General features: G+C 35.0%; 1 protein-coding gene across 6 annotated transcripts in view; it reads left to right on the top strand.

The window, feature by feature from the left end:
- WDR17 (WD repeat domain 17) overlaps positions 1-15,546 on the top strand; it is a 104,846-nt gene that overhangs the window by 71,061 nt on the left and 18,239 nt on the right. For all 6 annotated transcript variants that reach the window (XM_072763890.1, XM_026015820.2, XM_026015821.2 and 3 more), the window contains 9 exons: positions 406-492; positions 4,150-4,314; positions 6,447-6,649; positions 7,635-7,784; positions 7,872-8,002; positions 8,303-8,428; positions 9,487-9,642; positions 12,684-12,748; positions 15,345-15,477. In XM_072763890.1, coding sequence (XP_072619991.1) covers positions 406-492; positions 4,150-4,314; positions 6,447-6,649; positions 7,635-7,784; positions 7,872-8,002; positions 8,303-8,428; positions 9,487-9,642; positions 12,684-12,748; positions 15,345-15,477 — 1,216 coding nt within the window. The remainder of the gene's footprint in view (positions 1-405; positions 493-4,149; positions 4,315-6,446; positions 6,650-7,634; positions 7,785-7,871; positions 8,003-8,302; positions 8,429-9,486; positions 9,643-12,683; positions 12,749-15,344; positions 15,478-15,546) is intronic.

Below are 15,546 nucleotides of genomic sequence, written 5' to 3'. Positions count from 1 at the left end.
ACCACTGCGCCACCCAGGGATCCCTGAAATATAAATTTTGAACTGCAAAATTTTGAAGCTGAAAATTGAATGCGTATTAGTTATATCATTGTTTTAAAATATATGTATTAAACTATGTTTTTCCTCAACTAAAAGTATTCTGTTAGAAATAGTTTCTAAATCAAAATTTATCACATTCAAATTAATTTAAGTGGATGGCCATAATTAGTACTATCTGATGTAAATATACTTAACTTATAGTTGGTAATATCATTTACTCAGTACTTTTAAATGTTCCCTGTGCTTTGAAGATAAGGTCTCTATCCTAAAATATTTATGTTCCAATTATTCAGTTCTGGCTTTGTTTTTATGAATAATGTGTTTAGAATGTTGTTTTTTCTATTAACATACTATACTTAATTTCAGTATTATTCGAACAATTGATGGTAAAGTGCTACACAAATACAAACATCCAGCTGCTGTGTTCGGTTGTGATTGGAGCCAAAACAATAAGTAAGAATTTTTTTCCCCAAGATAAATAATAACTTCTGAGATTTTAAATAAGCGTGAAATTTAACGTTATTCCCAGAGGTAATGCTCATCACTCTCTTTAGGTAATGTTCTTGCTGTCTAGCCTTGTAATTGATTGTTCATGTTAGCTGATGCTTTAGGAAGAAACATAAAACTAACTAATAAAAAATGGAAATTAAGTCCAATCTGCATGTGGCTTCTACCGTGGAAGTGCACAGTAGAAGCCTTTCCCTAAACCCTTTTAGGAATCTCTCCAGTTGTCCACCACGACTTTTTATTGCTGCCTAATAATGCTAATGCCTTGGGAATGGATGATTTCCTAAAATATAGAACTTATGTGCATAGTTTTGAAAGGTCATCCTTGCTTTCGAGCCTAGTATTTACCATGTAAAAATCAGCTCAGATTTAAAAATTAATCCAAGTCAAACCCTCACTGAAATTGATCCTTTAAGTCACTGCACTTCCAAGAATCTTACATTTCAAACCTCTCTGTATGCTATATAAATTATACTTTAAAAATTCAGACTTTCTTGAGATATTGTGAAAATAACGAGAAATGATGCTTTTCTGTCTTGCAAGTGGAAAATATACATACTAAAATATTAAAACCTTATGATATTTGTATTCTGAGTCAAATCACATACAAAAGGATGTCTTTCAGTAAATAGAGAACTTATAACACAGAGGTTTTATGCAAAGTGAGCTCATGCCCAGCTCCTCCTTGCCGGATTCCCCATCTCAGTGGCCTGATAATGTTCACAACAGAGCTGCTGAAGCCAAAATCCTTGGCCTCTTTTATACCTTATCATCCCCCCAATTTCTGTTTCCAGTCGGCTATCAGTTCCTGTGATATCATCTATCTAATTATTCTTTTCCAACCACTCCCCTCCCCTGCCATAAACCAGTAATACTTTGCTTTTGGACTTTGTCAGAAGATTTCTAAATCGATTCTAGGATTCACATTCTTTGTCACTACTTCCTTATCTCCCACCTGACCTTCTCTATGTTGAAGTCAGAGAATTTAACAACAACATCTGAGTGTACTATTCCATTGCTTACAGTGATTGTAGGATAAAATGCAAAATCTTAGGAGCCCAACAGGGAAGTCCCTCTGCAAAGTACATGTATATGGAACATATCTTGCTGTGACAAAGGCCTCATAGGAATAACCCATAGCCAACATCATACTCAGTGGTGAAAATCTTAGAACTTTTCCTGTAAGGTCAGGAACAAGACAAGGATGTCCACTCTCACCACTTTTATTCAGCATGTTACTGGAAGTCCTGGCTACAGCAGGGACAGCATAATGAAATAAAAGGCATCCAGATCAGCAAGGAAGAAGTAAAACCCTCACTATATGCAAATGACATGATCCTCTATATAGAAAATCCTAAGGACTCCACCAAAAAGCTACTAGAACTGATAAATGAATTCAGTAAAGTTGCAGGATACAGAATCATGGTACAGAAATCTTGCACTTCTATACATTGATAATTAAGCTTCAGAAAGTGAAATTAAGAAAACAGTCCCATTTATAATTCCACCAAAAACAATAAAATGTCTAGTAATAAAATTAACCAAAGAGGTGAAAGACCTGTACTCTTAAAACTATAAAATTCTAATGCAAGAAAATTGAACATAAAGAAATGGAAAGGCATTCCATGCTCATGGGTTGGAAGAAGAAATATAGTTAAAATGATTGGGTGGTGAGATGTGGTGTGTATATATAAATACAATGGAATATTCAACATGGATGGAGCTAGAGAGTATAATGCTAAGCAAAATAGCAAAATGCTATTTTGCTAAAAGAGAGGGAGCAAGGCAAACCAAGAAACAAACTTAGCTATAAAGAACAAACTGATGGTTACCAGGGAGGAGACAGAGGAAATATAGGATGGATATTGGAAGAGTACATAAATATTGACCATATGAATAATAATAAATACATATAATCTTAAAAACCATAATTTTAGTTAGAAATTGGCTGTCTCACCCTCTAAAATGTTATCTCCTTGAGATCAGCAACTGAGTTATCTATTTTTAGCAGTATATTCTTAACAAAACACTGTGCTGCTAACCCTCATTGTGCCTAGAGCAAAGTAGATGTTTAAAAAATATTTCTTCAATACACAAATAGATAGAAGTCATCTTGTATCTGACCAACAGAACAGTTCCGCATTATTATTTTTCTGTTTTATGGGTTAAGCATTTGATGAGTTGAAATAAAATCTAGACATTAATTTGTTTTGTTGTTTTTTAAAAAAAGTCCTTTATAGTTAACTTTTATGCTTACTACCAAGTGTACCTAATAAATTTCATTTTTATTTTTAAAAGCCTTTTAAAAATATTTTAATAGCAGTATCCATTATTTTATGTAGCCCTTTAGGAGATACGTGAAAAATATTTTGAACTTGTAAACATTTATTCATAATATATCTCTGAGGGGGTCTAGCTCAGGGGTAGAGCATTTGCATAATATATCTCTGAATTTATAATTTGGATAGCTGTACATACATTCCTTGAATGTTTATAATTTGTTAAGATTTTTTATCATGTATCCATATACACATATGCAAAAACATACTCGTGTACATGTAAATATTTGTAATATGCAAAGAATGTTTTCCCACATGTAGAAACTGGCCCGTTTATCAGTGGGACTTAGATGTAATATGCACATTTACAGATTGGCAGGCCAGGTTGCAAACCGGTGTATTTATGCATGTGGCCTTAAATAAATGCAAGTACTACAACCCACATGGCAGAAATCAACAATTAGAAGTTTGAGGAAGGTTGAGATAACAGTTGTATCCAAAGTGTAATTTCTGTTTAGAGCATGGAGCCTGTTTGTATGGTTGTTAACGATCCTCAGGGACACTGTTGTCCCATGATTCCCACAGGCCTACCCTACTCCTCCCAAGTCCATTTGGAACAGTATTCCACATATGACCACTTGGGTTGTAGATGGATATACAGATGGATATACATGGTTGCCTAATTTACTCTCACTTTCTTGAGTATAACAAACAAAGATCATTAAAAGATCATAGCCATGCATATTTACAGAAGATTCTTGGTTGGAACATAAAGTGTCTCAAACTGGTGCAGCCATCAAGGACAATGGGGAAACCAGGACTGTGACTTTCTGTCGGATGGGACAACCCTGGTCTGTGGGCAGACGTTCCAGCATCCTTCAGGGGAAGCACTGTTATTTGTATTCATGCCACAGAAAAAATTTACCAGTGGTCAGGGCATGTAGTGATTAATAATTTGCTTACCAGTGAGGAAGCAGATCTCAGTTACTCACCATTGGAGACCCTTGTTAAGACCTACAGTATGAAATATAAAGATGTGAGAAATATTCAAGAAGTTTTGAATCTGGACATTTTAAAAAAAGAACTTATAGAAATAGGAATTCCATGATCTCTAAGATTAAAACTCAACTGATTAAAAGAGAAGATAAAAAAACTTTGCACTAGGGCAGTTTCTGAGAATAATGGTTTTTACCTGTTTTAGGTGTAACTTCATTAAGGAAGCAAAAAATTCTAGTTTTAGAAATTAGAACTGGGTATGTTTTAAAATTATCAGTAACAAATATCATTTTTTTCATGTTTTACTGTGCCATTGACGATATTTCAGAGACATGATAGCTACTGGCTGTGAAGATAAAAATGTTCGTGTCTATTATGTAGCCACCAGCTCTGATCAACCACTGAAAGTATTTAGTGGGCACACTGCAAAAGTGTTCCATGTTAAATGGTCTCCTCTGAGCGAGGGCATACTTTGCAGTGGTTCTGATGATGGGTATGTATTTTTTGGATTCTAATTTTTAGTCCTTAAAATCATAAGCTTATAATCTTCTAGAAATTCATATATTTATACAATCCAACTTAGGGATGGAAATATTTTAAGTATGTACATAACAAAGATGTGCAGGCAATTAACAGTTACCTAATTGCACTTAACCATAGTAAATTAAATCTTGCCATGCTTATATTATCATCTTATTCGTGATTTCTATTTCCTTGTTTTGCTTACTATGGATGCTTATTTCTATCTTATTAGCAACAGAGTTAAAAGAAACAAAAATTTCAAAAGGATCGGTTTGGAAAGGGGAAAAAAAAAACCTGAAATGAACAAATCTCTGTAAAATATAGAGAAGAGTTTATTTTTAGTAATGTCCTGATATTTAATATGGAAAACAGTCCTACTCTCTTTTCATTAAGAATAGGAAACAAGATGATCATATTTTAGCATGAAGAGAATTTATTTAGAAATGAGAGTGATTTAACCTTATTTTTTTTCTGGTTTTGTGAAAAAGTTCCTGAAATCTTGTCTATATTTTATATTCAAACAGGATAGATTTTGCATAGTACAGTTTGGTCCGTATTTGAATATGAGATAAATTTAGATAAGAAAAATCTTACTTTATGCAGATAGAAATCATAGTATACAGTAGCCAGAAGTTTAATATTGAATAATTGACTGTTTTCATCTTGAAACTTTGGTATCCATCCAAATTTCCTAAGAAAAGCAATGGTCAGATTTCTGTGGGTTATCACTGGAAATGATACAGTAAGGTTATCATGTCCAAGTGAATGAGTTGACTTATGATTGTTCTCTGTTAACATGGACTTCAGTATCTGAATTCTGTTGCTACATGAAAAAAAAGTATGATATTCAGCCGTTGTCTAAGAAATATTTGTCAAAAAGATAGTAAACGTTTTACTTAATTATGAGGATGAAACTTGAAAATCTTTTGTAAATTCTGTTTATTAGTCCCTTAATATGACTATATAGGTAATAACATGCTGCCTAGCCCCTTTAAGTATGCTTATGTACAATGGGATATATAAAGCTTTTCTTATGTTTGACTATAAAATATAATTACAATGTTAGCCTGATGTTTGTCTAATCTAAATTGTCATAAAGCAAGAACACCTGTTCTAGTGAGCGCCACTTATAACATTAAAGTATTTTGATACATGTCACTTTAACATTATGAAAGTATGATATCAACCAAAATAACTTCAAGGCTAACAGGAATTAGCACAAAATTAGGTTGTGATATGCCTGGATATATTGTCCTGTGCTGCGTAAGGGAAAAGAAAAAGAAGGAAATCTTTATAGAAGGCATAAATAAATATGCCTTAAAGAAATTAAATATATATATATATATATATATATATATATATATATATAATGTATCTCCTTTATAATATAACCTTTGAAGTATTAATATTTTGGCATTGTAAGATTGATATAAATCTGCAACTAAAAATTATTATGAATTGTTCAGGCGAAGTTGGCATTTGGAGGCCTTAAATTGATTTTGAGTTCAAATATTATTTCAGTAACATTTGTACTTTGTACAATTGATAGATTCAAGTAATATCATGAAACCAGTTATATTTAAGTTTTGTACTTGATTTTAGAGTGATTTTACACCTACTAACCAACTTATTTTATTGACCAAAACATGAAGGAATGATTTACTCTTTGATAAGAACATAAAAATGAATCGATTATTCAAATAATACCCATCATCATGCATGCTATGTTTTCATGATTTACAAATAATGTGTATCATTAAATTATTTTATCCCTATTATTAGTAATTTCTTGGCCTTCTCTATTTCACTTTAAGAAAGAACCTTTTAAGTAAATAAATTGTGAAATAATAGATTTATTATCAGTTGTAAAGGACCAGTTAAAGTAGGGGGAAAATCTATTGAAATAGGCTAGCTCTGGCCTAGTTAATTGTTCATTTTCATCTGCTATAAAGAAAAGAATTGTAACGTATCATGAATCTTAAAATGCCCTTTGGATGTACTGAGAAATCATTGTTGTGCGCCACTAAGAATGTGTCCATACTTTAGACAAATTATAACCTGAATGGTATTTTATACATAATATACATAATATTCTGTTTTCAGTTCTGTTCGAATCTGGGATTACACTCAAGATGCTTGCATAAACATTCTTAGTGGCCACACTGCACCTGTGAGGGGATTAATGTGGAATACTGAGATTCCATATCTCCTCGTGTCTGGCAGCTGGGACTACACTATAAAAGTATGGGACACTCGAGAAGGAACTTGTTTGGATACTGTTTATGATCATGGTGCAGATGTATATGGTAAAGTGTTTTTCACGCATTTTTAAATTTTACTGTATTAATGAAGTTTATAATTTCTAAGAAATACAATATTTTTAAAGAAACCTTACAGTGTTTCATTTTAAAATAACATTTTTCTTATTAGAAACTGTGTGCTTGTTTATTATTGAAATATCAGAATATACAGATGATAACCCAAAATGTCGACCAACTATTGTGTTTCTGTGTGTACACACACACACACGTATGCATGCAGACGCACATGGCTTGGATTTTTCTCCCGCCCTTTATCATCACTCAGAAGGAAGTTGTAAAACAGGAAATCCGTGATAAAGTAGATGTAACTTATCTACCCATTACTGTATCTCTACTGTTGTATAGTTAGGACAACATTTTGCTTTTTTATGTGAAACTAAGTCTTTAAATACGATTGAGCTGGGTATGGAAATCCGATTTCTTGTCTTCTGCATGTCGCTTTCATATGTTGACCCAAATCTTGATGGGCACAAGTAGGTGAATTAAGAATGCAAAAACGGTTCAGGAGAAAGTGACCCTAGTCTAGCCACTTGTGTCCATATACTTTACCTCAGTGGCCTTTCAGTTGAGGCAGAGGGGGCTGAGTGTGGGAGAGAATCCTGTTGCTGGATGTCCTAAACTGGAAAGTCCCAACTCTCTTCTTACAATTAGAACCTCTGTCCATCCACCATTACCTCACAGATTACCATGTACTCCACGGGTGCGACAGCCTGCTCACTGCTGACCCAACTGTAATGTAATTTCAACATTTTCACCCAGGACCATTCGCTAATCATTATTCAATTTTGTGTTCATATTTATAGAATATGCTAAGTCATATATTCTTATGTCATTTTCAGCCAAAATTAAAATGCCGTTTTAAAACTCTTCCTTATAACTTCAATTCTGTAGAAGTGTTATGAGGTACATGTAGATAAATAATATTTTTTGGTGTTTACTTTAGTTAAAATAGGTTTGTTTTTTCCATCAGGTTTAACATGCCATCCCAGCCGCCCCTTCACTATGGCCTCCTGCTCCCGTGATTCTACAGTGAGACTCTGGTCATTAACACCTCTAATCACTCCTTTACAAATAAATATTCTGGCAGACAGATCTTGGGAAGAAATTATCGGGAACACTGGTATTGAAAATGTGCATGTATTAGATTTTATTTTTAAATAGTATCTTATAAGCAATCCTTTCTCACTGAATTATGTCTGTTCTTTAGATCATGCCATAGAACAAGGCACTCCTCCTCTATTGTGTGGTAAAGTATCAAGAGATATTAAACACGAAATAGAGAAACTAACTGGTAATCCTCGAGCAAAAAAACTAAGATGGTTTTCAGAATGTTTATCAGTGAGTATTTATTATAGGAATTAAATATGAACATTTTCCCTGTAATCAAAAATGAGTCATTACAACCATTGTCATTATCACTTATTTACATGTATCACCCCAACTCAGCGGGTCCCTCTGAACATAGTTGGTGCAGAGTAAGAAAGCAAATGGAAACCGGAAACAATAAATGAAATATAGTTATTATTTCATTAATCTTTCAACTTAGATATGCCTCATCATATTTTTGAAGATGCAAAATTCTGGGGGTTTTTAAATTCATTTATTATATCTTTGGTTATTCTGTATCAACCTTTTTAGCCTCCAGGTGGCAGTGACAATTTATGGAATTTAGTTGCTGTGATAAGAGGGCAGGACGACAGCTTGCTTCCTCAAAACTACTGTAAAGGAATAATGCATTTGAAACATCTGATTAAATTTAGAACGGTAAGTCAAGTATGCAGGTATCCTGCCCCAAGCAGAATTATTTTTGCCTTTTCGTTGTTAAAATATAAACATTATTCTGAAAGATTTCTATAATTAGAGTTAGTAGACTGAAGTAAGTGAACGCTGAGGAGATAAGTCATCAGTAAAAACCAATTATGAGTCTGAATTATTTTTTTTTTGAGAGTCTGAATTATTTGAGACTAGTTAAGGCAGTCACGGTTTCCATACGTTGAATCTCATGAAATTTTTCAAAGGTCACTTGGAACTACTTGAAATGCTTTACCCTATTACCAAATAACCGTGACTTTTGGACCACTCTGATTTTAGTCTCAGAGGCCTGAAAGACTGTATTCTGGGATATGTTTTATTAAAACTGGCTGTATTAGAGCTCTTATTAAATTCCATTACAAAATCACCAGTTACCTTATACCTGGAGTGATACCCCGTACCAACAAACCAGAGCTGGGATGAGAAAGAGGAAATAGCACTTATATTTGTAATAAAATATCCATGCTTAACGTGACTGTGAGAGCACGAGAACTGTGCCAGAGGTGTGGATTTGAAGGTCCCACAAAACAGTTATTTTCATAAAGGAGTATTTTCTGTAGTCACAACCCTACCTAACGACTACAGGTCTTCCCTCCTGACAGAACAGGAGCCAATTAGAGTGAGCCTATCATTTTTTTTTTGAGCCTATCATTTTTAATGTTTATTCCAGACTTTTACATTTTTTCCAGTACTTACATATCACTTTATCACTCATGAGCTTTTAGCCTCTGGACAATAACCACAACACCTGGTGAGTTTTAAGGACAGTGGGATTTAGCCTCTGTCTGCCCGCACCCGACACAACTAGTCTTTACCCCGCACCCACACCAGAATATTATAGTGGAGGAAGTATCATATTTCATAGAGAAAAAATACTGATTTTTTTAAATATTTAATTTCCAGTACTACATGCTTTTAAAATATGTGCCCCTGTTATGCTTTTATAATCATTTGTTATCACCAGCTCTTGTATAACAAAATTTAGGAAATGTTATTTTCTGTTTAACCAGTCTGAAGCCCAAGAATTGACAACAGTCAAGATGTCTAAATTTGGTGGTGGAATTGGTGTCCCCACCAAAGAGGAGAGGCTGAGGGAAGCTGCTGACATACATTTGAGATTAGGACAAATTCAGAGATACTGTGAACTGATGGTTGGACTTGGAGAGGTAAAGTGCAAACATCAACAACTTCTACAAAGTAGTCTTAAGTATTGGTGAAATGCTAAATGTGAAGTTTATCTTTTTCCAGCTTTATATGCTTCTCTGCCCATCTGCTGGCAGGTGTCTACCTGAGGGCACTGCTTATCAAAGTGAGACCCCCTCGGCGGCAGCATCCGCGTTCCTTGGGAACGTGCTAGACGTGCATTTCCCCTAGACCTAAAGAATCAGAGACCCTGGGGATGTAGCCCGACGATCTGTGCTTTTGTAAGCCCTTCACAGTATTCACATGCTTGGTAAAGTTTGAGAACCACTGCCCGGTAGGATCTTTGATACCCCAAAGATATCCGTGTTGGCTGATTAGCTCACAGTGGGCTCCCCTTGTGTCGTAACTGAACCCCACACTGTCCAGAAGAAGGGTCTTCCCTGAGGATTAGCTGGTGAAAGATGTGTGTGAGGCACATCTTGATTGTGTAGAGGACTCATTCAACAAAACAGAGTTCTCAAAAAGGTCAAGATGAGTCTATCCTATTAAAATTCAGGGTAGTGGTTCTTCTGGAAAGTGGGTGGCAAATAAAATAGAACAAAAGGGAGAAAGGGCTTCTGGTTTTTGATCTGGGTGCTGGTTTAGTTGAATGTATTCAGTTTGTGCAAATTTATGAAGCTTTTCATTTTTCTGCACAGCCATGTTCAAGAAAAATTCTCCCACTCCTCCAAAAAAATAAAATCGAATGGCATGGTCTCATTGCCTAGTTGATCATTTGGAAAAACTCTAGGTTAGCTAACTTTATAATTACAAAGCATGTCATTAAGTGTACTAATAAATAATATAAAATAAACAATAAAATTACATTAAAATATTTCAAAATTAAATTTAACTCACCTTTTTATTCCCCCACACACTAAAAACAAATAATGAATTACTGCTTGACTAAGATAAAATGTCATTTAAATGTTATTGAAAAGGAAGAGCTACCTGGGTGACTCAGTCAGTGGAGGGTATGACTCTTGACTTTGGCTCATAATCTCAGGGTCGTGGGATCGAGCCCTGTGTCTGGTTCTGTGCTGAGCATGAAGCCTGTGTCAGGTTCTCTCTCTCCCTCTGCCCCCCACACGTCCCCTTGCCCTTGTGCATGCTTTCTCTTTGTAAGAGAAAAAAAGAAAATTTCTTTTTCTAAAGAAATTAAAAAAAAATTTTAAAGGCATTGCAAACTATAAAGTGTTTAGGGGCGGTATGAAAACTTGACTTTTGAAGAAATAGAAATTTTGTCTTAAAAGTGACCCATTTAACAGGGCGCTCTTAGAATATATATCAAAAGTCAAAGAGAAAAAGAATAAATGAATTTTGGCAGAACTCTAATTCTTCATCTTCCTGAGTTTTCTATCTGGGTGTATATATTTTCAAGCTATGTTTAATTAAAGAAACTTTAATAAGGTATCTACTTAAATGGAGCTTAAGAATTTTGTTGTGCAGTTTTGTCAATGTTCTTAATGATGCAAAAAACTATGCTTAAAATCCCTGAGAAATCAGAATGTCCTTGTAATTGTTCACGGTCACCTCCTTCTGTAGTTTCTGTTTCTCTGAGATTAATACTATGAGGTTAGGGAAAAATTTTATCTTTTCACCTACAAAACATGTTTTTATAGAAAAATCTTGATTTCAAAGTTAATATGCATTTTAGCTTCTTTCTTCCATTTGCCTCTACTATAATAAAAACAAGATTTCCTAGGAGCATATTTATTACTTTTTTCAAAAAAGGTGACATGACTACAAATAGCAAAGCATTAAAAATGACCTATTTTGTACACCCAAAAGTAATATTACACTGTATGTTAACTAACTGGAATTTAAATAAAAACTAAAAAAAAAAAAGTTATGTATTTAAAATTTAACCTATCATTTTCAGGCTAATTACCAATTTTTCTAGCCTTAATTGCAGTAGAATTCTCCTGTTGGGGAGAGACATCATATGAAGTTTAGATTGGTGTTGTGATGTTTCAGAATATTGTACCTTCACTTCCCTTCTAGACTTTTGAGTTTAGTGAAGTCTGTATTTCCATGTAATTGTCATTCTTGCCTTTACCGAACAATGATCTTCTTTATTTTTAAAAAAAGATTTTATTTATTTATTCACAAGAGACACACACAGAGAGAGAGAGAGGCAGAGACACAGGCAGAGGGAGAAGCAGGCTCCCTGAAGGAAGCCCCATGTGGGACCCCGGTGTCACGCCCTGGGCCAAAAGCAGCGCTAAACCACTGAGTCACAGGGCTGCCCAATGATTTTCTTTAATAACAGTCTAATTTTTAAAGTATGAAGACCTAAAAAAAAAAAATAGGAATACCTGTATTATCAACTATAAAGGAAGAAGTGACAATAAATATATAATTTATCAAAAATAAGGAAAGAATAAAATAGAAATAAATGCCATATTTGTTAAACAGAAGTGACAGTGCAATAAAAATTTCAGTATGTATTATTTTGAACGTAGTATGTAGATTGCTATAGAACAAATTACTATGGTGTTGTGTCAGAAGATGAAGTAATATATTTTTCAAACTATGTATTTTAGTTACTACTCCTCCCCTCCCCTCACTCTGCCCCCTGACCTCTTGGTTTGGGATTTTACCTGTTAAATAATACAATTTACATATCTTACTTTACTTTAAAATGTGGTAATATTTATAGTCCATGGAATGCATCCATCAGATAGGATATGAAAAGATTTCTGGAAATCCAAACAGTCTAAAAATACACTAAAAACTTGTATTCTAAATGTGTTTATTAAAAAAAAAACTCCATTAAGATTTAGCACAATCAAAATAGATATGTATAGAGGCCTTCAGGGCTCAGTCACTTAAGAGTCTGGCTTGGGCTCAGGTCATGATCCCGGGGTCCTGGAATCCAGCCCCGCATCGGGCTCCCTGCTCAGCCGAGAGTCTTGCTTGTCTCTTCCTCTTCCTTTGTGCTCTCTCTCACTCTCACTCTCAAATAAATAAATGCAATCTTAAAAAAAAGACATGTTCTTGCCTTTCTATCTCTCTGTTCTAGTGGGACAAAGCCTTATCACTTGCACCAGGGGTGTCTGTGAAATACTGGAAGAAGTTAATGCAGAGGTAAGCAGAGAGTCTGTGTCCAAATAGACATTTTAAAATATGTTAAAATAGAATCAGTGTATAAAAATGTTGGTAGCTTTTGAGATTTTTTTTTACTCTTATGCTGTCTTTAAAAATAGCTGAATTTTATGTCTGCTAACAGAATAAATTAAATGAGTCAGTTACAAGTCATTTTGGTGCTGTTGCATTTGACCTGACATCCGATAAAGACAGTGCAAGGCAGATTTTTCCCATGTCAGTAGAACAACTGACAGATCAGTAAACATACTGGTTAATATATTAACGGTTAACCATAATTACGTAATTATATTATATATATATAATATATATAACATGACCATATATAACCATATATAATATATAACCATACATTATATATAATTATATAATATATATATAATATATATAATATAACCAATATATTGCTATTAAAATATAACTGGTAATATTTTCCTGAAGGCGACCAAAAGTTCACAGAATATTATTCTAAAAATAATCTCAGAAATTCCCTCGGGACACTAATCCGTGCCACCTCCTCCCCGTGAATGCAGAGGAGGTACTGATGACAAAGAAGACTGTTGCTGAGAACGGTTAGTTTCTTAGGGCTGCTGTAACCAAGTACTCTGAACTGGTCAGCTTAGGACAGCAGATGATTGCTCCCTCCAGCTCTGGAGGCTAGAAGGCCAATCTCAGGTTGCCGGAAGGATTGGCCCTACAGAAGGCTCTGAGAAAGCATCAGTTCCATGCTTTTCCTCCAGCTTCTGGTGGCTGCTGGCAGTCCTTGGTGCTCACGAACTCATGGATGCATCACTCCGATACCCGCCCTGTGTATGTCTGTGCCCAGATTTCTCTCTTTCTTGGAGGACACCAGTCATAATAGATTGAGGGTCTACCCTAAACTGACTACACTGGCTAAGACTGTATTTCCAAATAAGGTTACATTTGCAGATACCATGGCCTCCTACTTCAGTATATCTTTTGGGAGGACACATTTCACCTCACACCATATGACTGTTTTCTGTTCATTCATTTCTATTCAGTGAATATTTATTTAGTTATTGCTCACTATGTGCTAATCACTGTGCTAAGCCTGTAGAGTACTATTTAATGAGTGATTGCCTTGCTTCTGGCATTAAAAAGTTGTGATTTTTCTTTCATGGGACATGATTTAGAAGCAACTTCCACTGCAACTCACATGTATAAATACAGATCTGTCAGAGGCTAAGCATGAAATGCAAAGGGATTAACGAACATACTTGCCATGAGAAAGTAGACTGCTCTCTAGCACCTGCTTTCCCAGTGATAAGTTCATCAGCGGGCTGGCCGCAGCCCCATGCTGCAGGCTCCCCATCCTAAGTCCTAAGAATCCCAAGTAATTCTTAAGTTCCTATACCCTCACTGCACCGTGGTGAATGTTACCCTCCCACTGAAACTTTAATAAAGTCAAGGTAGCAGATGCTGTTTATTTCACAAAACAATTTTGTTTCAACCTTAGTGAAAGCTATTTAATTTATTTTGGGGAACCAACACCTGATTTTCTCTGCTCATTTCTTCACATTGTGGCCAGAAAATGGTCTCCCCACAACTCCTAAGTTTGTGTTGTATAGATCCAGCCATATAGAGACACTGACTGGTGGTGTCCCAGCCCTAGTTCCTAGGAAGGGGATATTATTCCTGTAACAAGGAAACCAGGGCCACATGGTTAAAAACATAGTTGTTGGGGAGAACACCAGTGACCCTCTGAATTGGAACTGGGCAAACAGACACTGTCTACTGCACCTACCCAGACATTGGCAATTGAAACATAGTTTACCGCAAATGCCAGCAGAAGTTAAGTAGACCAGATTAGTTTTCAGCAAAACTGTAAGAGTTGAATTAATTTGGTTGGTCATTGGAAAACTTCCTGGGACTTTAGGAAAACAGAAGCACAGACAGGATACAGAGAGAGGCAGACACACCTATACCCTTCATAACCTCTGAGATCGGGATCCTGTCTTCCCCTCACATAGCAGAAGCATTATTTTTTTAAACTACCTTGCTTGGGGCACTCAGATTTCTGTAGTTTATTATCAATATTTATACTCTTAAATTGTCTTTTTGAATGATTTTAAGCTACTTATATATTTAGAAGCTCTCCATTCATTGTTGTGCTCACTAAAACATTTAAAAATCTCCTGTGCTTTAATGAAGCAGACACCCATGTACTTAATTAATCCAACTGAAATTAGATATTCCATCACACATACCTAATTTACAACTTATTTTCAAAAAATATATTGGTTGTTTTAATAGATAAGCTACGTTCACTTTAAGACCTAACATGTTCAGTGCATTTTAAAAATATGAAAATATGTAGTGTTCTAAGAGAAGGCAAGTATCTGTGGTATTTTATTACAGAAAACTTTTGTCTTTCATATCTGATTTGACTATAAAATCTGAGGCTTTTAGAAACGCGATATGCGAAAGGGCTTTATGAAGTCTACCCCATATTTTGAATATTAATGTTTTAGATATTTCAGATATTTAAGGACATCTCAGCCCCGCCTAGAACTTTGAAATTAATATATTATAAAAGAAATTGTTCTTACTTTACTAGGAGAGCGGATCAGCTAATCCAGGAAGACAAGGACGATGTCATTCCATACTGCATCGCCATTGGTGATGTGAAAAAGTTAGTCGATTTCTTTATGTCAAGAGGTCAGCTTAAAGAAGCTCTGCTTGTGGCACAGGTACAACTGCATGATTACACGCGCAGCATACCCTGGTGGGTGGGCATGTGGAAGGAAGACTGTTGACCC

Source organism: Vulpes vulpes, chromosome 7, assembly GCF_048418805.1.
Source record: "Vulpes vulpes isolate BD-2025 chromosome 7, VulVul3, whole genome shotgun sequence".
In the NCBI taxonomy this organism is placed as follows: domain Eukaryota; kingdom Metazoa; phylum Chordata; class Mammalia; order Carnivora; family Canidae; genus Vulpes; species Vulpes vulpes.
The sequence above is the reverse complement of the archived record's forward strand: the minus strand, read 5'-3'. Positions and strand labels throughout refer to the sequence as shown.